We start from the raw sequence: 22,103 nt of genomic DNA, 5'->3' as shown, positions 1-22,103 counted from the left end.
GTTGGTTATAATGTCTGGGAAGATTCTTCAGGGATTTGAATGGTCCTTGAAGAATGAGCAAGATTTGAATAAGAGGAGAGAATTGGGATTTTTTTCCCCCCTAGACGAGGGAAAGTCATGAGTAAAATCACGGAGCAGGAAAGCATAGGGAATATGGGGGAAGGGAGCAAGGATGGGGAAGGAGTAATGAACAAACTGTCTTGGCTGGAGTGTGAAGTCTTGGCTGGAGTGTGAAGTCTTGGCTGGAGTGTGAAGTCTTGGAAGTGTGGAGGAATGGGAAGTAAGGTTGAAAAGAGAGAAAATGGCTCCAGGTTCTGAAAGGCCCCTAAGCAAGCTAAGGCATGGACCTCCACTTTGTTTATAGAATTAAGGCATTTGTAGCTTTTTGATCAGGGGGTGACATAATGAAAAGTGCCATTTTATTGTTGGAAAAGTTAATTTGCTGGCATTTTTCGGTCTTCCTGTTTTTACTCGCTATGTAACTTTCATCACTGGGCATGTCTAAAAGCGAAACAACCCGTGTGGTATAGTTGACCTTTCCCCTTCCTGCGGGGTTGTGGAATGGGAGTCTAACTGCCTCTCCAGTTGAGCTTGGAGGGCATTTTCAGGGTTTGTGAGGTTTAAACAGGGTTTAAGTGTCACTTCCTTCAGTCCGTGTGCTAAGAGGCCTATTAGAGTTTGCTCCTTTCTTTCCTTTTTTCTCCCTAGCTAATTCTAAAAAATGATTTAAGGTAGCATGAAAAATTTCATTTAACTGAAAAGGATAAAATAAATGTTAGTGAATGTATGAATTATGCATTTTTATGTAATAAGTTACTTCAAAACCTAGTGGTTTAAAACAATAAACATTTACTATCTCATACAGTTTCTGTGGGTTGAGAATTCAGGAGGTAATTTGCTGGGGGTTTCCGGCTCATAGTCCCTTACAAGGTTTCAGCCAAGATGTGGCTGGGGCTGGGGAGTTTGCTTCCTGGGTGGCTCACTGACATACCTAGTGAGTTGATGCTAGGCATTGGCTGGACACCTATTTCTCATTGCCTGCACTTCTCCATAACGTTAAGTGTTCTCGTGACATGGCAGCTAACTTCCCCCATAGCAAGTGATCCAAAAGAGAGCAAGGTGGAAGCCACAATGCCTTGTATGACATAGCCCAGGTAGTCACATACCATCACTTCTGCCATATTGTGTTGGTCACACAGACCAACCCTGAGACAATGTAAGAGGGTAGTACACAAAGCCAAGAATACCAGGAGGTGGGGATCCCTGGGGCCATCTTGGAAGCTGGTTCCCACAGGGGGGACATTGATGGAAATGTGCTCTAGGTGCCTCATAACATGATAGTCTGAAATGAATCATGCCACTCTTCCTACTTAATGGATTATTTTTCCCCGCTTGTTTTTGTGCATCATGCATTGTTTCCAGGGTTTGAATAAGTGTTTATGTCCATGAGTCTCATAAGTGCCTATTAGTGTAGCCAAGACTTGGACTCTGGAGTCAGACTTCTGGGGTTCCCAGTCCAGGCCTGCCACTTTCTAGTTATATCCCCTTGGGAAATTTACTTAATCTCTCTGTGCTTCAGTTTCATCATCTTTAAAGTGGGGGATAGAACACCTGCCTCGCAGATATGCATGGGTGAGATTTAAATAAGATAATACATGTAAGGCACTAAGAATATGCCTGGCGTGTAGTAAGCACCCAGTAAAGCTTAGCTCTTATCATTGTCACCGTTATGCCTTTCACATAGGAAGCCCTCAGTAGGTGCTTGATTTTCATCAGTTTTGGTCTTACTCCACAAATCTATTGAAATATATAGAAATTAAACTTTGGGCCTTTGCAATGTTCTTTAATATCACTGTGGCAAAAAGCTTTCAGAAGACCTGGATAGGGAAAACAGTACTGTAATGTAGTTATGCTTCTTTCTTTCTTTTTTTTTTTTTTGAGACAGAGTCTCACTCTGTTGCCCAGGCTAGAGTGCTGTGGCATCAGCCTAGCTCACAGCAACCTCAAACTCCTGGGCTCAAGCAATCCTTCTGCCTCAGCCTCCTGAGTAGCTGGGACTACAGGCATGTGCCACCATGCCTGGCTAATTTTTTCTACATATTTTCAGTTGGCCCGCCAATTTCTTTCTATTTTTAGTGGAGACGGGATCTCGCTCTTGCTCAGGCTGGTCTGGAACTCCTGAGCTCAAACGATCCACCCGCCTCAGCCTCCCAGAGTTGATAGGATTACAGGCATGAGCCACCGCGCCCAGCCTGTTATGCTTTCTTTAATACTTCCTATGATATCAAAAAATATTTTCTACCCAATACTTGTTCTTTTTCCATTATTGGAATTTTATTTTAGCTTGTTGCCATACTATAGCCACATGGTGAGAATCAAATATGTAAATCTTAATTCATCTGAAACACTTCATTACTTTGAAGTTCATGTATTTCTCAATATTTTACCTTTGGTGCTTTGGCATATGAAAGGCCCTTTCTGATTTTTCTAGTAAGTCTGTAATATTAAAGGAGATTCAGAAACCATTTGTTAAAAGATGACCAGAGTGTTTAAACTTGTTCATAGAATCATAAAGTAGACCTTTAGACCTGTAAGATTGGCGTTCACCTTATTTTACAGCTCTAGAGATTAAAGCCCAAAGAGATTGAGTTTCCCGGGGCCATATATCTGTGTAGTTTGCAGTAGAGTCAGTTGAATCACATTTCTGCAAAATGAGATCTTAAACTTCTGTACTGAAAAATCAAAATTTGAGCTATTATGAAATACTTAAATAATTGAAACATCTCATAAGTGAAATTACCTTTTTTGCCTCTAAATTGTCTAAATGCCTATAGGACTTTTTTTCTGAATCTGTTCTTTATACTGTATTAGTCCTTTGTAAATACCAAGGTATCAGTGACAGTTATAAAAGATTTCATATCTTCATTTGATGATAAATATATTCCTGAAATTTGTTAACCCTGAATATTGTATACATTAAAATAAGAGGTTCCCATGAATAGGCTTGTATTTTGAAAGTGAGGTATGTAACACAAAAATCAGTGTCATACAGTTTTGATTTTCAAATCTTAAAAATTTTTTTTTTTAAACTGGGACCCCTGTGGAGAAGCAGGAGCTCAGGGAAGCTGGCCTGTTGGTGCTGGGTTGTAAGGCAGTATCCCTCCCCATTTCCTCTGATCCTGTTTGTTAATTGTGTCACCAGTCTTCTGGTTCCTCAATTTGGAATGGTATGGGGACTTGGGGACATTATCTGGGACTGCTAGAGGGAAGCATCTGTGTAAAAGCCAAATTTCCAGGAAAAGTTTCCAAAAGAATTTAGGTTTATAAGTCAGTGGGCTCATTTAGAAATGTGGTGTTTGTTGTTTTCCAGTGATTTAATTCACAGTTCCTTCCCTCCCATTTAGTTCTCACAGTACCTTCATGAAAATGCGTCCTATGTCCGCCCTCTTGAGGAAGGAATGCTTCATTTATTTGAAAGTATCACAGAGGATACTGTGACTGTCCTGGTAATTTTCTTCCTTGCTTTATTATTTTCTTCCTTACTTCTGGAAACTGGGAATTCCTCTTTGCTCAATAGCACTTTTAAACTTTGAAATTATTTTTCTTTTCCAGGAGACAACTGTGAAGTTGAAAACTTTTTCAGAGCATTTAACTTCCTACATATGTTTTCTTAGGAAGATTCTTCCTTATCAGTTAAAAAGGTACTTACCCCTGGAGACCGGGGAACTTGGGGAATTGTGGGTGTAACTTGATCTGCTCTGGAGTTAATGAGTAGTAGTATGTGCCTCTTGTGATCAGCTGATTAGGGCTTTTGTGAAGAGGAAAAGCACAGTTGAACAACATAAACTTATATGTAAGAAAATGGAATTGTAGTCTGTCAGCTACAGTTTTTCAGTAGTTCTGTACTGTGGTTACTATTTTCCCTTTATGGGAAGTAAACATCTAGATGGGAGTTGTAATAGTGAACTTTACATTTGGTTCTGTAATCCTTATGTTTCTTTGAAAAGGGATGTTCTTGTATTTATTATTGGTGACTTAAATTTAAGTTATAAACAAAAAACTTTAACTACTCTAGCCCTTATAGGATATGTCATTTAGTAATCTTTCATCTTTCCACCTGACATATTTCTGGAAAGGCAGAAAAAATAATATATATTACTGGAAACTTGATAATATTGCTTGTAAGTTAGCTTTTGGTCTAAAACTACCAAGACTCCTATTTTATCTAAATCTTTTCATTGTAAGTTTTAGCCTTTAAAAAAAAAATAAAAGAATACTATATCTGGAACATAAGAAAAATAAGGATGTATTTATTACAGTATATTGTAAAATAAGGTTTAGAAAATATGTAGGTTAATCACTTGCAGATATTGAAAATATGTAATTATAGTTCATAAGTCCTTGTAAATCTAAAGTAGTTTTAGCTTTTCAAAAATATAAAATTTCATTATTAAAAAAATTAATATGTGTTAAGAGACATCCTATTTCCTAATTCTAACCTAACTGGATATTTCAGTAACCAAATTCTGTGATTTCTTCATGTGTTAGGGTTTTAGGAATCTGGGAATTATGACCTACCCTAATAATTATGAATTATAGTTTCATTTAGATCTTTATATGTTATAGTTTAGTATAACTACAGTTTTTTTTTTTTTCAAAAATGACTCTAGAAGTTTAACATTAAAATTGAATATACCTTATTGATTTGGCTTATATTTAGGAAGAATCTGTTTAAAAACCATTACAAAAGTATTTACTATTGGAAAAATTTATGCATTTTTATTTTATCTTCTTTTTTTTCATGATTACAATTTTAAAAACACTGGATAAATCCTTTCTTGAGCTAAGATTTCTGTTTTTGGAATGTTCTATCTAATATGGTTTCAGCTCTGCCTCATGAGTTATTTGTGTTTTTAGGCAATTTGGGGGGCATTGGTTGAAATACCACTTTAATTGACAAGATGACCTACTGTTTAGTAGTAAATGAGCTTAGAATGGAATGAAGCTGTCTGCTGTAAATAAAGTAGAAGAGAAATGGCAAGGGAGAGAGAATGGATGTAATTAAGATTCCATGCTAACTTGTCTGGCTTTGTGTAAAAAGCTTTTTTTACTTGATTGCCTCCACATGTTTTCATTAACACTGTTGAGTCCACATTTTTTTAACCTTATAATTAAGTTTTCCCATGTAACTATTTAAAGTTGAAAATGATAAAATGTATTTTATGAATGTTAAACATTTACTTTTAAATTTGAGCCTCTAGATTGTTTTTTCCAGTCTGTTTGGCATTTGAAAAACTACATATACTCAAAAAGGTTTTTTAGTGATTCTCTGCTAGTATCAGTGGCAATAATACCAGTTCCTGTGTAATTAATTTTCTTGAGGAATTCAGTTCATGAAATATTTTTTTCTTGTAAATATTAAGAATTTTTAATCTTTAAAATATTAAAAATATTTTAATGTTTTTGTGTTGCTTTTTCTTCCATTCAGTCTCTGGTACTCCATCAGCATTTATGGCAAACAGCGTGTGTTTCATGATGTAGAAGGTGGAACCATATAAATGAGATCAAATTCCTTTTTCTGCATGTCTCTCTTTGGATATTGTTGTTTGAGAATTTAAATGGTTTCTAATAGCTAACTGAAAATCATTTAGGATGCTCACTTCTTAAAAATATGCCCATTCCTAGTTTAGAAGAAGAATGTGAATCTTCTCTTTGCACATCCGCATTAAGAGCCAGGAATCTAGAGCTGTCCCAGGACATGAAAAAGATGACAGCTGTGTTTGAGAAGCTGCAGACTTATGTTGCTCTTCTCGCCTTGCCAAGTAAGTCTGTTATTCATGGTTCAACTTGAAGGACTTCAGAGTACAAGCAGCAGCAATAGGGAGATAGTTTAGCTTAGTAGAGTGAGAGGAGCACAGGATCTTGAGTCAGAAAAACTCAAATTTAAAACCTCCAGCCCTTTATACCTTTATGACCTTGGGCAAAACACTTTTTCTTTCTGCATTTCTGTTTTCCTGTTTATAAATAGAGTTAAATGTTGTGATTATGAAGTTAAGAATGTAAAATATCAGGCATTGAACGTGCATTAAATATTAATTTTTAATATGTGATTAATATTTATTAATCCCCTTTCTCTCCTTCCTCTTTTTTAAATGAGGAGGGACAAATCATAAGAATTTGTAGCAACTTTCCAACAAGTATCATAGGGAGCTTTAGTAGTAAAAATGCCATTTGTTTCCCTTTGTCCTAACTTGAAAAAAGTATATTCACGTAACTGAATGGACCTTAGTATAAATGACATTTTAAAGAATGCCATGGTTTTTTTCCTGGTACTGTGATTTTTTTTTTTTTTTCTAAAACAGCTTCATTGTGATACAATGTACATACCATACAACTTACTACTTTAAAATGTATAATTCAGTGGTTTTTAGTATGTTCACAGATATGTGCACTATCATTACAATTTTAGAACATTTTAATCACTTCAAGAAGAAACCCCATGTCCTTTACCTATCACCTCGTATTTCCCCGTTACTCCCCTCCCCGTCCCTTAAGCAACTACTAATCTACTTTCTATTTGCCTACTCTGGGCATTTCATATAAATGGAGTCATATAATATGTGGTCTTTTCTGACTGTTTTCTCTCACTTAGCATAATTTTTTTAAGATTCATACATGTTATAGCATGTATTAGTACTTCATTACTTTTTATTGCAGAATAATGCTCTGTTTTATGGATGTACTACATTTTATTTATCCATTCGTCAGGTAATGGACATTTCGGTTCTTTCTACATTTTGGCTGTTATGAATAATGATGCCATAGACATGAGTGTACCAATTTTTGTATGGACATATCTTTTCATTTCTTTTGGGTATACCTAGGAATAGAAGTGTTGGGTCATGCGGTAACTCTATGTTTAACTGTTTGAGGAACTGCCGGATTATTTTCCAAAGTGCTGTTACATTTATTAGGTTGGTGCAAAAGTAATTGTGGTTTCAGACTGTGAATTTTAAATCATTATAACTAGGCTCAAACACATCTTTATTAATCAAAATAGGAACCATTAAAATCATTTTTGCCAACGAGAAATAAGTTTGTTTATTCCTGTAGCATAAAAACCTGTGTTTTTGGATTCGACGAACTTTTGGAAAGCATTTTCTGTATCCTGCTGGTTGTAAAAGCATTTTCCCTCCAAAAAGTTGTTGAGATGCTTGAAAAAGTGGTAGTCAGTTGATGATAGGTCAGGTGAATATGGTGGATGAGGCAAAAGTTCCTAGCCCAATTCCTTCAACTTCTGAAGCATTGGTTGTGTGATGTGCAGTCAGACATTGTCGTAGAGAAGAATGGGCCCTTTCTGTTGTCCAGTGCCGGCTGCAGGTGTTGCAGTTTTCAGTGCATCTCATCGATTTACTGAGCAGACTTCTCAGATGTAATGACTTCACCGGGATTCAGAAAGCTATAGTGGATCAGACCAGCAAGCAGACCGCCAAACAGTGACCATGACCTTTTTTTTGGTCAAGTTTGGCTTTGGAAAGTGCTTTGGAGCTTCATCTCAGTCCAGCCACTGAGCTGGTCATCGCCTGTTGTCATATAAAATCCACTTTTCATCATATATCACAATCCAATCAAGAAATGGTTCATCTTTGTTGCATACAAGAAGAGAAGACGGCACTTCAAAACAATGATTTTTTTTTTTATTTTTGGTCAGCTCATGAGGCACCCACTTATCAAGCTTTTTCACCTTTCCAATTTGCTTCTAGTGCCAAATGACCCTAGAATGGTTCACATTGAGTTCTTTAGCAACTTCTTGTGTAATTATAAGAGGATCAGCTTCCATGATTGTTCTCAATTGATCATTGTCAACTTTTGATGGCCAGCCACTGCACTCTTCATCTTTAAGGCTCTTCTTTGCAAAACTTCTTGAACCACCATTGCACTGTACGGTCGTTAGCAGTTCCTGAGCCAAATGTGTTGTTGGTGTTGCAAGTTGTCTCCGCTGCTTTACGACCCCTTTTGAACTCGAGTAAGAAAATTGCTCAAATTTGCTTTCTGTCTAATATTAATTCCATAGTCTAAAATAAATATAAAATAAACAGCAAGTAACAAGTCATTAGCAAAATACATAAAGCGAGAAGTATGCATTAAAATGATGTATAACACAACCACAACCACATTTAAGAATGCATTCCAATATCAAATGGCAAATTTCAACAATGCTAAAACTGCAATTACTTTTGCACCAACCTAATACATTCCTACCAGCAGTGTATGAAGGTTCCAGTGTCTCCACATCCTCACTAACACTATTATCTAACTTTTTTATTTTAGCCATCCTAGTCAGTATAAAGTAGTATCTCATTGTGGTTTTGATTAGCATTTCCCTGATGGCTAGTGATGTTGAACATCTCTTTTTTTCTTATTTTGTTTGTTTGTTTGTTTTTTTTTTTTTTTGAGACAGAGTCTCACTCTGTTGCCCAGGCTAGAGTGAGTGCCGTGGCGTCAGCCTAGCTCACAGCAACCTCAAACTCCTGAACTCAAGCGATCCTCCTGTCTCAGCCTCCCAAGTAGCTGGGACTACAGGCATGCGCCACCATGCCCGGCTAATTTTTTCTATATATATTTTTAGCTGTCCATATAATTTCTTTCTATTTTTAGTAGAGATGGGGTTTTGCTCTTGCTCAGGCTGGTCTTGAACTCCTGAGCTCAAACGATCCGCCCACCTCGGCCTCCCAGAGTGCTAGGATTACAGGCGTGAGCCACCGCGCCTGGCTTGAACATCTCTTAATGTGCTTATTGGCCATTCGTATATCTTCTTTGCAGAGATTTTTATTGAAATGCTTTCTGTATTTTTCAATTGAATTGTCTTTTTATTTTCAAATTGTCAGAGTTCTTAATATAGAGATACAAGTCCGTTATTGGATGTGTGATTTACAATATTTTCTTCCATTTTGTAGGTTGTCTTTTCACTTTCTTGGTAGTGTCCTTTGCATCACAACAGTTTTTAATTTTGATGAAGTCCAGTTTTCTGTTTTTTCTTTAGTTGCTCTTGCTTTTGATGTCGAATTTAAGACTCCATTGTCAAATCTGAGGTTATGTCCTTCTATATTTTCCCCGCATTTTCTTCTAAGAGTTTTATAATTTTAGCTCTTACATTTAGGTCTTTGATTCATTTTGAGTTAAATTTTTGTATAGGTGCAAGGTAAGAGTACAACTTCATCTTTTGCGTGTGGCTATCCAGTTGTCCCAGCACCATTTATTGAAAAGACTATTCTTTCCCTATTGAGTGATCTTGGCACCCTTGTCAAGAATTAGTTGACTATAGGTGTATAGATTTATTTCTCTGGACTCTCAGTTCATTGATTTAAATATTTCATTGATCTAAATATATGTCTGTCCTATGCCAGCACCACACTGTCTTGATGACTGTTGCTTTGTAGTAAATTTTGAGACTAGAAAGTGTGATTCCTCTTACTTTGTTCTTCTTTTTCAAGATTTCTTTAATTTCTTTAAACAGTATTTTCTAGTTTTCAGAGCATAAATTTTGCACAGTGTTGCTTCTTAGCGAGTTCAGCCTTGGGAATGCTCATGGTCACCCTGAGATGGTAGTGGTGTCTCCTTCCCTAAGCTCCACTAATTGCTGGATGATTGCTTTCTTGTTTTCAAAATGCCTTAGAACATAACATGTCTGCAGATAGAATCAATTAAATGTGGACTCCTTTACAGGTATAGTTTGGACCTAGCATATACCTCACAGGTATAGTTTTTCAAGTCAGTGTTTGACATTTGTTCTGACCCCAGGAGGGCTCCTCCTAGCCATTTCTGTCCCCGGTTCTCTCTGTTAAACCAGCCAGACTAGAGTTTAATTTACATCTCTAAGGAATCTACCAATTTCCTCTTAATTGCTTTCACTACAGCTCCAGGTCTTTTTTTAGAGAGTACCCTTAAGCTTGAACTTATCCACATTCTGTTGCAAATTAATCAATTCTTTTGAGAAGAGAGTCAAAGCTCTTGTTTTAAGGTTTACTTATCCCCTGGAGTAAATCTCTGAGCCATAGTTCTGGTGCTGGGATGGGGACGGTGGCAGCACTTCCCTGTGAGGGACACCCTCTTGTTAGCAGCTGAGTGCTTGGTATTGGAGGGAAGGACAGCAGTCTCCGGTCTGTTTGCTCTGCCTTCTTCAGTGCGGAACCCCTGTTGATGGCCTGGGGCAGGGGTTATCAGGGCCCCAGTTTTCTCAGCAGCACCGTGCCCAAGGTAGAGCCTCTGTCCCAGGAGTGGGTGCTGGGTGAAAGAAAGGAACCCTCCCCCACCTCTTGGCCTGCTCTTGTCCAGAACTTAGTCTCAGAGACAGGTAGCTGGGTGCAAATTGAGAAGTCCAGCCCTCCAGCTAGGGGTTGGGAGAGAGGGAGTCCTGTGTTCTTGGCTTTACCTGTTATTGGGAATGGAGTTTCGGTCTATATGATCTGGTGAGGAGAGGGAGGGAGAGAGTGAGTCTTGATTTACATACCACAGATTCTTCCCATTCTTACTGAGTCGTTAAAGGTTTTCTTGAGTAAATGTTTCTTCATTGGCTGTATGCCTTTAGAACCATTTTCTGAGACTTTAAGTGGTTGGGTTTTTTTTGGAATTTTCACCAGTTTCACTGGGGAGCTGGTCCTTTGAGCTCTTCCTGCTGTCATGGCAAAAGTGGAACTCTCTGATGTTTGAATAAGAGTGTTTTAGTGATGTTCAGCAAATAATAACGTGTAGGGAGTGAAAAAAGTGAGAAATGTGTTATATGATAACAAGATAATAATTTACAAAGACTTTGATTTTAAAAAGAAGGCCAAGCATGGTGGCTCTTGCCTGTAATACCAGCACTTTAGGAGGCTGAGACAAGAGATCACTTGAGGCCAGGAGTTTGAGACCAACCTGGGCAATATAGCCAGATCCCATCTCTACAAAAAAATAAAAAACAATTAGCCAGGTGTGGTGGTACACACCTGTAGTCCTGGCTACTCATGAGGCTGAGGCGGGAGGATCCCTTGAGCCCAGAAGTTTGAGGTTACTGTGAGCTATGATTGTGCCACTGTACTCCAGTCAGAGTGACAGAGTGAGACCCTGTATCAATAAATAAGTGAATGAATGAATGAATCATGAAGACCTAATCCTATTTAGCAATTTAATTTTGATTCTCAACCTCAACCATTAAAAATAATTTGTCGATGTGAGAGATGCAAATCATTTAGATGTGTCTGTGTTTATTACCATTATATCTGAAGGTATCTGCAAAAATTTTAAGAGCCATTATTTCCAACATATTACAAGTAGTCTTCATTCTCCATCTTCCCCCCTAGAAGATATGGGGGCAGTCCCCTTTTCAGGAGAATGCTTAAGTTTGTGATTTTGGTTTTCTAGGTACAGAGCCAGATGGACTCCTTCGGACAAACTACAGTTCTGTCTTAACAAATGTTGGTGCTGCTCTGCATGGGTTTCATGATGTCATGAAAGGTAAGCCTCAACAAAGAACATAAATAAGCTTAAAACCTTCACTCCACTTTCTCAGATCTGCTGGAATGAGATTTAAACAAACATTGCCAAGTGTAATAGACCCCAGATAAAGGCCTGGTAGCATTTGGATTATGTCGAAGTGCACAGCTCACCGCCTTCTGTTTTTCCCATCTGCTGCATTTCTGAAGGTAAACAAAGTGCTGAAGAGAAGTCCTTATGCACAGTACTTTAGCCAAAAATACATTACACTGACTTTAGGCAGGTATGCGAGTTTTACCAAACCAAACATGCTGTTCAGAGGCATTTAGCAAAATACTTTGATCTTGTTAGAGGCCAAGCATGAAGGAATTGAGGAAACCAAGGTTTAAAGTCCCCAGAAAGAATATGCTAACTTTCCACCATCCTGTGCATTTTAATGTCTAAATGCCTGTTTTAAGTCCTATCTTATTCAGCATAGCCTTGAGAAATGAAGGTCTGTTTTTAAACCTTGGTCAGTTTTCAGTTGCCTTTGTGCTCCTAAGAATATAGTCTGCCACAGGGCAGAGGGAAATCTCTTAATGCATTTCATGTGCTTTTTTGCCAGTGATTCTTAGTCCTGACTAATCTAAAGCTTTGCGTTGCTTCTGGGTTTTCCCCTTTCTTCTTCTTTTAGGACAGGAGAGGGGAAAGAGGAGAGGGCAGGGTTATTAGAAATGGCCCAGGTACCTAGATGATTCGTTGTGGTGGTTAGTTAAACAATCAGTGACCAGTTACTAATTTCACAGAGAATAATTTTTAAAAACTTAAAACCATGTTGTATAACATGTGTAAGAGGTGGATATTTGGGGCCCTCTTACAGATTGGCACATAGGCTGAGACACTGGATTTCATTCTTGGTCTCAGCGTCATTACCAAGCACCACTTTACCATTCAGTCTGGCATATGGGCCTTCCTGTGTCTTGTCTTCAATTACAAGGAACTTTAAAAGTCACTGTACTTTGGAGCTAGCCCTGGTTTCAGAAGTCACACGTTGGATAGGCAGTCTGGGTGGCAGTTGACAACATTCAACTCCAATCCTGCAGAACTTAGTCTGGTCTATAGAAAACCCAAGAGACAGTGGGTTTTTTCCTGTGCCACTTTTGATTTGAGGAGCTAAGACTTAGCTGTAGCCCTACATTCCAGAACTTTACTTAGCCTAGAACCATGCCATTGAAACCACAAGTACCTCTGTGACTATAGGCTTTTTTGTTTTTAAAATTTTTCTATGCTGAAACATGTTGACCATCCCTAATTAAAAATTCAAAACCTGAAATGCTTCAAAATCTAAAACTTTCTGAATGCCAGCATGACGCCACAAGTGGAAAATTCCATAGCTGACTTCATGTGATGTGACAGGTCACAGTCAAAACTTTATTTCATGCACAAAATTATTAAAAATATTGTATAAAATTACCTTCAGGCTACATATATAAGGCGTATGTGAAACATAAATGGATTTCATGTTTAAACTGGAGTCCCATCCCCACTATATCTCATTATGTAAATGTAAATATTCCAAAATTTGAAAAAAATCTGAAATCTGAAACACTTCTGGTTCCAAGCATTTCAGATATGGGATGCTTAATCTATTGGTTGGTAGGCTAGCCTCAGTGTAAAAAGAGGGATTTATAAAAATATGTATCCTACATAGAATTAAAATGGGAACGAATTAATCTTTTAAGTAGTCATATTCTAAGTAAGAAGTGTTTGGTCTTTAGCTGCAGAGAGGTCTAAAGCAGGTAGACTCAGAGGAAATGTAAAAGGAAAAATAAATCTATGGTCTAGGTCACATGATTCCTTTGTATTTTTTGAAGTTAAAATTTAATGTTGAGGAACACCCTAAATAATTAAAATATTTGGACTAAATAAAGAGTAAACAATTCCATTAAGAGAATGATTATAATCAAACTAGAATAGCATTGTTCTTAGTATTGTACCTCTTTCGTAAGTACCTCGATTACCTACCAGTCAACCAAGATTGCCTACCAACCAAGTTGTATTATTATAACATTGTATACTTCCAGTAAAATATTGAATAAAACTATCTGTGGTGTGTTGAAAGAAAATGTCTGTTTTAGGGACTAGCAAGTTCAATATACAAAAAATGTCTAGCCCTCTAATTGAATTTTTATACACTTGGATATCTTATGAAAATACAGAGGATAATCATTTCTTTTCAAAAACATATTGAACATAATAGTAATGTACCATGCCTGTATCAAAACATCACATGTACCCTATAAAAATATATACCTATTATGTACCCATAATAATTAAAAATTAAAAAAAATAGTAATGTACCAATTGATTGGTTCCTTTACTCTGACAGTTGTACCATAGTAATATAAGATGTTAACGATAAGAAAAACTGGTTGAGGGATATAGAGAAACTCTCTATAACTTTTCTATAAATCTAAAACTATCCTAAATAGGTGCATGTATACAAGTATATAAGTATATGTATTAATTAAAAAATTTCCTAGTTTTAAAATTTTAGTAATAGTAATCTTGTTCATTGGACATAGTATAATAATTTTGACTTAAAATATCATGATCATGTCAGGTTAAATCTCAAATACCATTTCTTTCCAAATAGTCTTATTTGACCCTTTAATTATCTGTAGTCTAAAATCAACTAAATTTCTTGATTATGAATAAATGAAATTCTCTGCATACACACCTGCTTTATTATTAAAAGTTAATTTCCATGTTTTGTGATTTGCTTTTAGCTTTGTTGGTAATAATCAGTGTTCTCTAACTGAAATATTCTGATAAATTCAAAGGAGGATGTATTGTAAATGCTTTATATTTCAAAAATATAATTATCCTTCCTTGTAAATCAATATTCTTTTTATAATTCTCCCATTTTCCCTTGTTTCCAGAACAAAATTATTATATCTGTAAGAGACCCAGAAAACTCCAAAGCTTGGCTATTTGGCCAGTCTCACCTTAAAGTTAAGAATTTCTCTTAACCTTTTAAAATTTAAGCCTCTTCTCTGCCTTTGTTGTAATATCGGACTGGAGGCAGCAGTAGCACAGGAGGTCAGACACTGGAGCATCCAATCCTTATTTGGCTGAGCAGACATGTCTCATTGCTAGTTAGGGTGTATACTAGCAAACTAGCTAAGGTCCAAGAAGGATTTTGGGACATTGTTCCTATGTTGGCTGTTCTGTTGCAGCCTCCTGGGTTGCTTATATAAGTACAAAATGATTTCTCATTAGTGTTTGCTAGATTATCAAAGCAATAATTTTTAACTGAAAATACTGGTCAAGGTCATTTACCCAATGTTAGAATGAGGGCCAATATTCAGATGAGAAAGAATCAAACCTACAAGGTAGTGGTTATAGTAAGGACATCCAAGATGGTGTTAAGAAACTCTCACTTTTTTCCATTCTTCCCATGTGGATTTGTGACAGTCCTGACACTTGGGACCATTCTTTGTCAAATTTACTTATAAGTTTGTAAAAGTAGGTATGAGAAGTGAACGGGCTGGTTATTTGTATGCAACTTGTATATACATAATAATGAGTTTTCATTTAATTACTTTTATAGATATTTCCAAACATTATAGTCAAAAAGCTACAATAGAGCATGAACTTCCAACAGCAACACAAAAGCTGATAACAACCAATGACTGTATCCTCTCATCAGTAGTGGCATTAACAAATGGAGCAGGAAAGGTAATTATTCTCTGGCTTATATTGATGTTAAGTTTAATTCTTATATGTGCTCCTTTTTTCTTTTTCTTTTCCTTTTCTTTTTCTTTTTCTTTTTTCTTGAATGACATAGGAAAATTGATCTGTAAAAGGATTTTGGAATATGAGGCTTTTTTTGTAAAATAAAGTTGTTTCCTTTTCCCCACTCTCTACCCAATATTTAAAACAGTATGGGCCCTTGCAGTGGCTGACACCTGTAATCTCAGTGCTTTGGGAGGCTGAGGTGGGAGGATTGCTTGAGGCCAGGAGTTCAAGACCAGTGTGGGCAACATAGTGTGACCCCTGTCTCTACAAAAAATAAAAAAATTAGTCAGGCATGGTGGCACATGCCTGTAGTACCAGCTACTTAGGAGGCTGAGGTGGGAGGATCTCTTGAGCCCAGGAATTCAAGGTTATAGTGAGCTATGGTCATACCACTGTACTCCAGCCTGGGTGACAGAGTGAGACCCTGCCTCTAAAATAAAATAAAATAATATGATAGTGACTGTTTAGCATTGTTGAGTGAGTAGATCATTTACTGTTTATGTTTTAATACAATATTGGATGATAAGAAGATTCTATTAATAGATACTCTCAATAATCTATATCCTTGTGTACCTCAAGGGCCTGCCATATAGAACGTTGAGAATATACAGAAAAAGAAGACAAACAAACCAACCTCAGTACAACCTCTGTTAATATTTTGGGTTTTTCCCTCCCAGTTTTTGAGGGGTTTTTTTGGTAACAGTTGTGATAATGCTACCTCTGTGGTTTTGTATCTTAACAGATACTTCAGAGTGACTTCAATGTGTGTCTTTTCTTGAACCCTTAATTATAGGTAATAATCATTTGGATCATTAAGCACTTAATTCTTATTATAAACTGACCAAAGTGTAATTTCTTTAAAAATCCTTTGATTATGGATATTCTAGTTTCAGCAGAAGTCATATTCTCAGAGTGCATGCTCATGTAGCTATCATCAACACCTTCAACAATTAAGGTTTCTTTGAGAACTCCCTGTATGTATAAAACTAAAAGGATTATATTCAGAGCTATCTTAGCCCATTTATTTCAGCAGACTCAACATAATTTCTCGAGGGAATGTTAATCTCTGTATCTGTATTTATATACCATTCTTCTGACAAGTTGACTGTAATAGGAACAAATTTTCTTCAAGTAGTTTGAATGAATGAGATATGATCATAGATCATGTTAGACATTTAATGTCATCTTTCCCAAACTCAGACTAGTCTTTGTGACCGTTTGCTATAGCTTGGGGCCATAATTATAACATGTTATCTTTAGATTCTGTCAGCTCACAGATCTGTGTCTAGGAGTCCCCAGCATGAGGACCACCCCACTGCCTCTTCCTTTACCTCTTTTATCTAGAGCATGCCAGAAGCTTTCTGAAGATAACCCTAATTTTGATTTAATTAAGAAAAATTCTGGGAAAGGAGAATGTAGGCATTTTATAGTAGTTTCTGTATTTGCTGCCTTTTATGAGAACTCTGAAATAGTAAATGCTTGTATATTTCATAACTTATTTTAGCTTTGCTTTGCCTGAAACCTTAAAATGTCTCAAGGAAAGATTCTGATCTTCACTCTGGAATTTTTTATAAATTATTTTCAACTAAAATAAGTATTTGAACTAATGTTAGTTGGTGTCCGCTTAATATTTAGCTAATGTGATTAGATTAAACTAAATTTTATGCTTTGTAATTTTTTTTAAAACCCAGTAGGAAAGTGTAGCATATACATATAAAATGTAGAAATATTAGAAGAAGGAAAGAAAATAAACCTCAGCATATACTACCATGGCCTAAATTCAAACACTGGGGGTATTCATATCATTCTCAAGGACTGTATAGCTCAGGATTTTTGGAATGCATTTTATTGAATACTACCTAACATAGAATTTCATTTGACATAGTAAAACATTAATGAAAAATATAACCTTTCAGACCATTAGTGATTAATTGCTAATTTTTGAGCAGTTTTTGCCAAGGTAGAATACTCTGTTTCACAAGTCACTTTTTTTATTTATCAAAATATTAATAGAATACTCTTTAATGTATCCAAGATTATAATTTTTCCAGCTAAGACATTTGGCCAGACATTTTTATTTATATCATCATTTCATATAGCACTGTATATTCAAAATCATGGCTCTGAAAATTACAGTCATGCGTCTTTGTGGCTGCTTGCATAGATTTAACACATGTTAAATCTGTAAATGATAGTCTACTGAATTTTCAGTCTTTTTTCCTGTCATATTTGTAATTCACAAATTGAGATTTACAGAATCAAATTTAAGTAGAGATTACATATTCAAGGTGCTTTGTCATGTCTTCTGTTTGAATATGAAATATTCGAAGTTAAAATACAAATGTAGTATAAAAACCCAAACATGGATATTTTGAGAGTGGTGGCAGAAGTTAATGAGGTAAACAGCTCATGAAAGTCACCTACAGAATAAATCAAAATCAATCTTGGTTTTCAGGAAGAATAGATATTGTCTAGCGTAGGACATGTCAGAAGTCTGTTCTCAATATTTATACTGGTATCTTCTTTTTATTATAACTCATTGTCTAGGTGTTCTCCTCAAATAAATAAATGTGGGCTTTTGGATAGGTGTTAAAAATTTATTTCCGTTCTCAGCATCTTTAAACTTTGCTCCAGAAGCTATATGTATTTTAGATATATTATTGGAAAACAAAATCTATCTTCTTGTCACATTTTGTTTAGATTGCATCTTTCTACAGCAACAATGTGGACTATTTCATTGCTTCACTGAGCTATGGGCCTAAGGCAGCGAGTGGATTCATTAGTCCTCTTTCAGCCGAATGCATGCTACAGTACAAGAAAAAAGCTGCTGCCTATATGAAGTCTTTGAGAAAGGTTTGTGAGCTGCTGTTAACTTTTAAATCAGAGGAAAAAGCAGGAATCATTCCAGAGAATGGCAAGAGTTTTCCCATAGTTCATATTGTTTACATTTTATACAATTTTGGGGTATAGGTGGTTGATGAGTGTTGGGAGGGATCTACAGGGAAGAAGGGAAGAGAAGATAACAGAGACCCGTACTTCACCTAAGAAGCTTTGCCTGTATTTGTAGGTTGTGCTGGACTCATGTTCCAAGTGCGTGGGGTGAGGTAGTAGCCTGGCAGTCAATAAGTATCAAACTTCAGAAACTTAAACCTGTAGAAACAGAAAAAATAATGAAATATGTTTATAATTTGTTCTGAATATAATAGTATGTGGTCATTGCAGAAAAAAATCAGAAAATACAGCAGTACATTAAGAAGAAAGTTAAGGTCATCCCAAATCCCACCAGCCAAAAATTGCTACTCTTTTTTTTTAAGAGTTCATCAGTGAGCTAGAATCTACTCTTTGTTAGAGAACAGTATATCTATATGCAAAAAATTTTAATGTACATGCAAGCACACACATACACATATACTATAAAAAGCAAAGTGTATCCAGGTACATACTCTATTTTAGGATCTTTTTTCTTGTAATGCATTATGGATATGTTTCTATATATGAAAAATTATATATATAAATTACTATCTATCAATGCCTTGATAGTATTTCATTCTATAAATGTAATAATTTAATTAACCCATTAATTTCTAGGGGATTGACTACTTTTCACTGTTCTATTTTGTAATAAAGTGTTGTAATATCTCATGTAACTTACTGAATACTATACTGAAAGTGAAAAACAGAATGGTTGTATGGGTACTTGAAGTATGGTTTCTGTTGAATGCGTATTGCTTTTTGTAAAGTTGAAAAATCAGTGTTGAACCATGCTAAGTCTAGGACTGTCTACGATTGGTGTGATAAGTTCTCCTTCATTAGTTTTCTTTTAAAAAGTTATTTTTCTTTTCACATGTATTAAAGGAAATAGTCTATGTTGTTATATATCTGAATTTATTATCATACCTCATTTATCATTCTTATTTGTATATGTAGGATGTGGGGTAGGGTAACAGTATTTTTCTTTTAATTCTTATGATGCATTTTTCCACAGCCCCTCTTGGAGTCTGTGCCTTATGAAGAAGCACTGGCAAACCGCCGGGTCCTTCTCAGCTCTACTGAAAGTCGAGAAGGCCTGGCACAACAGGTATGGCGCTTGAGGAATCATGGATATTGTTAAAGAACAGAAATGTTAAATTCCCTAGAGAAGGTGTTTAAAATACATAAAGGCAGTCAAAAGTCTACATAAGTAAACATAAAATTAACTGTTTAATACACACTAAAAAGCACCATAGACATAATTTGTTAAAAAAAAAGTGTTGATACTCTAAATAAGTTATCTTGATTCAATGGGTATTATAATTGGAACTAAAGTAATATCTACACTTTGGCCATGATGAGTAATTCTTTCTTTAGACACTAGATTTAAATGTCAAAAATACTAAGGCACAGAGGGAGAGGGGCTAGTGACTCAGTGAGTTATTTTCATTTCTTAAATGAGCAGGAATGAAAAGTTTCCAGTATGTAGTGGTCATTTGAATTTGGGGAGTGGGTGGAGGTGGCAGGTATTGTCTTTTTCAGAAATTGGTACAAACTGACACCAATCTAACTTTTGTCAGAATATAATACTCACCTCAACATCTGTCTTGTTTTTAGTTTGGAGAATAGTTATTTTAAAGAGAGCACAAATAAATTCACCTGAGACAATATTTTGTCTATACTGACCTTATTTTCATTGGAAACATTTTACTTTTCATTATTAATGCAATAGGATGTTGGAACTAAAAATTTAATTCACAACATAATTCCTGAAAAACAAAATTCCAGAGACAATAAAATGTAGAATACCTTTTTTTTTAATGTGAGGCAACTAAGGGTTTAAGAAATTAAGCAACTTTTACCCAAAGTAGCTAGTAAATGGCAGAACTATCTGACCTCGAAGCTAATGCTATTCCCACTCTGCTGTTGACAGCTGCAGGCCAGTCTAATAAACACTCTGGCCCTCACTTCTTGCCTCTCTAAAGGGAGGATAATATCTACCTTTCAGGGTCTTGTAAGAATTAATTGAGCCAATGGAAGACAGTGTGATGCAACAAAAAGAATCAGACTTGAGAGCTGGGCAGACAGGGTCCCAAATCCTGGTTCTGCCATTTGGTCGAGCTGCTGGGAGCCTTAGTTCTCCTCATTGAGGAATAAGAATTGTGGGACTAGAAGGAGGCTTCAGTGAGATAATGGGAGTAAGGTACCGCTAACAGTGCTAGGTACATGGAAATTCCTCATCACAATAGTTGGTAAAGCATTTGGAATTCACTATAAGATTGCTATTATTTTTATGTAATTCTCAAACTTTTATTTACCCTGAGAATTAGGATTTTTTTTAACTTATTAAAGCATAACATACTTACAGAAAAGTATACAAATCAATAACGTACATCCCAATTAATCTTCACAAGTGAACACACTAATAGATTTTTTTTAGAAAAGGACATTTTTCTATGTAAAGTATACATTAAAAAAAACTCGCTAGGACCCCAGAAGCCTTCCTCATGCCCCTTTCCTGTGACTGCTCTCCACTCTCCAAAAGATAACCATTCTCCTGCATTGTAACACCATAGATTAGTTTTGCTGCCCATTATTGAACTTTTTATTAAATGCAATTATGCTGTATATACTTTTTCAGGTCTGGTTTCTTTCATTAAGCACTACATGATAGTTCCAATTGTTCCACAAACATGTCTACCTTTGTATTTTCTGTTTTTTCAACTTTAGCCAAATGAGTTGTTTAAATTGTTTTTCTTTGATATTTAGTGATATTGTACACCTTCTTTTTATGTGTTTATAGTTTTGTTCAAGTATCTAAGTCTTTTGTTGGTGGTGGTGTTTTTTGCCTGTATCTCTGTTGGGTTGTCTTCCTTTCTTACTGATTTGCAAGAATTCTTTATATATTCTGGGTATGAGATCTCTGTGGCATACATGCTTTATAGATTCTTTCATTCTTTGGCTTTCCTTCTCACTCTCTTAAAGAGTGATGAGTAGAGATTTTTCATTTTTACTATAGTTCAATTTCTCAATTTATGGTTGTACTCTTCGTAGCCTGTTTAGTAAATCCATCCCTATTCCAGGGTCAAACTATTTGTTTTTACCTCTGTAAGGTAGTTTTGGTTTACATTCTGTAAAATTTTTTTTTTTTTTTTGCCACTTGAGTTTTGTCTGCATCATTCTCTAAAATGCAAAACTCTGTTACTTTTCAAGGTCCAGCAGAGTTTAGAAAAAATTTCTAAACTGGAGCAGGAAAAAGAACATTGGATGCTGGAAGCACAGTTAGCCAAAATCAAGTTAGAGAAAGAAAACCAGAGAATCGCAGATAAGCTGAAGAGTACAAATAGTGGGCAGTTGGTTGGGCTGGCCCAGGACAATGCTGCCGTGTCCAATGCTGCTGGCCAGGATGAAGCCGCAGCTAAGGCTGTGCCAGAGCCCGTTCAGAGCACCAGTCTGGTAAGTATCTTCCTGGTTGTCCTCGGTTTTCTTTTTTTAATGCCACGTGGTAAGGCTTTAACCCAGTACTCAGTGTTAACCATTCTTGTAGTCCATTTGGGCTGCTGTAACAAAATACCATAAACAGAGTGACTTACAAACATCAGAAATTTATTTCTCCCAGTTCTCTTGGCTAGGAAGTTCAAGATTAAGGCACTGGCAAATTCATTGTCTGCTGAGGGCCTGTTTCCTGGTTCACAGACAGCAGTCTTGGTGGAAGAGGCAAATGAGCTCTCTTGTGTAAGGACACTAATCCCCGTAGGTCACCTCCCAAAGGCCCCACCTCCTGATATCAAACATTTTGAGGCCGAAAAAGTAACCTCAGATAGAAACTTATTATTTCTAACCCTATAGCATTTCAAAAGTTAAATGCTGCTTATTTTCAT

General features: G+C 36.1%; 1 protein-coding gene across 3 annotated transcripts in view; it reads left to right on the top strand.

The window, feature by feature from the left end:
- Window positions 1-22,103, top strand: part of PPP1R21 (protein phosphatase 1 regulatory subunit 21) — a 55,175-nt gene that overhangs the window by 23,032 nt on the left and 10,040 nt on the right. For 2 of the 3 annotated variants that reach the window (XM_069493914.1, XM_069493913.1), the window contains exons 10-17: window positions 3,405-3,506; window positions 3,613-3,701; window positions 5,686-5,822; window positions 11,401-11,493; window positions 15,065-15,192; window positions 17,953-18,105; window positions 19,238-19,330; window positions 21,436-21,678. In XM_069493914.1, coding sequence (XP_069350015.1) covers window positions 3,405-3,506; window positions 3,613-3,701; window positions 5,686-5,822; window positions 11,401-11,493; window positions 15,065-15,192; window positions 17,953-18,105; window positions 19,238-19,330; window positions 21,436-21,678 — 1,038 coding nt within the window. The remainder of the gene's footprint in view (window positions 1-3,404; window positions 3,507-3,612; window positions 3,702-5,685; window positions 5,823-11,400; window positions 11,494-15,064; window positions 15,193-17,952; window positions 18,106-19,237; window positions 19,331-21,435; window positions 21,679-22,103) is intronic. The other variant, XM_069493915.1, reaches the window with a different exon arrangement.

The sequence above is a fragment of the Eulemur rufifrons genome, chromosome 19 (assembly GCF_041146395.1).
Source record: "Eulemur rufifrons isolate Redbay chromosome 19, OSU_ERuf_1, whole genome shotgun sequence".
NCBI classification, from domain to species: domain Eukaryota; kingdom Metazoa; phylum Chordata; class Mammalia; order Primates; family Lemuridae; genus Eulemur; species Eulemur rufifrons.
This window is presented reverse-complemented; position numbering and strand designations above follow the sequence as displayed.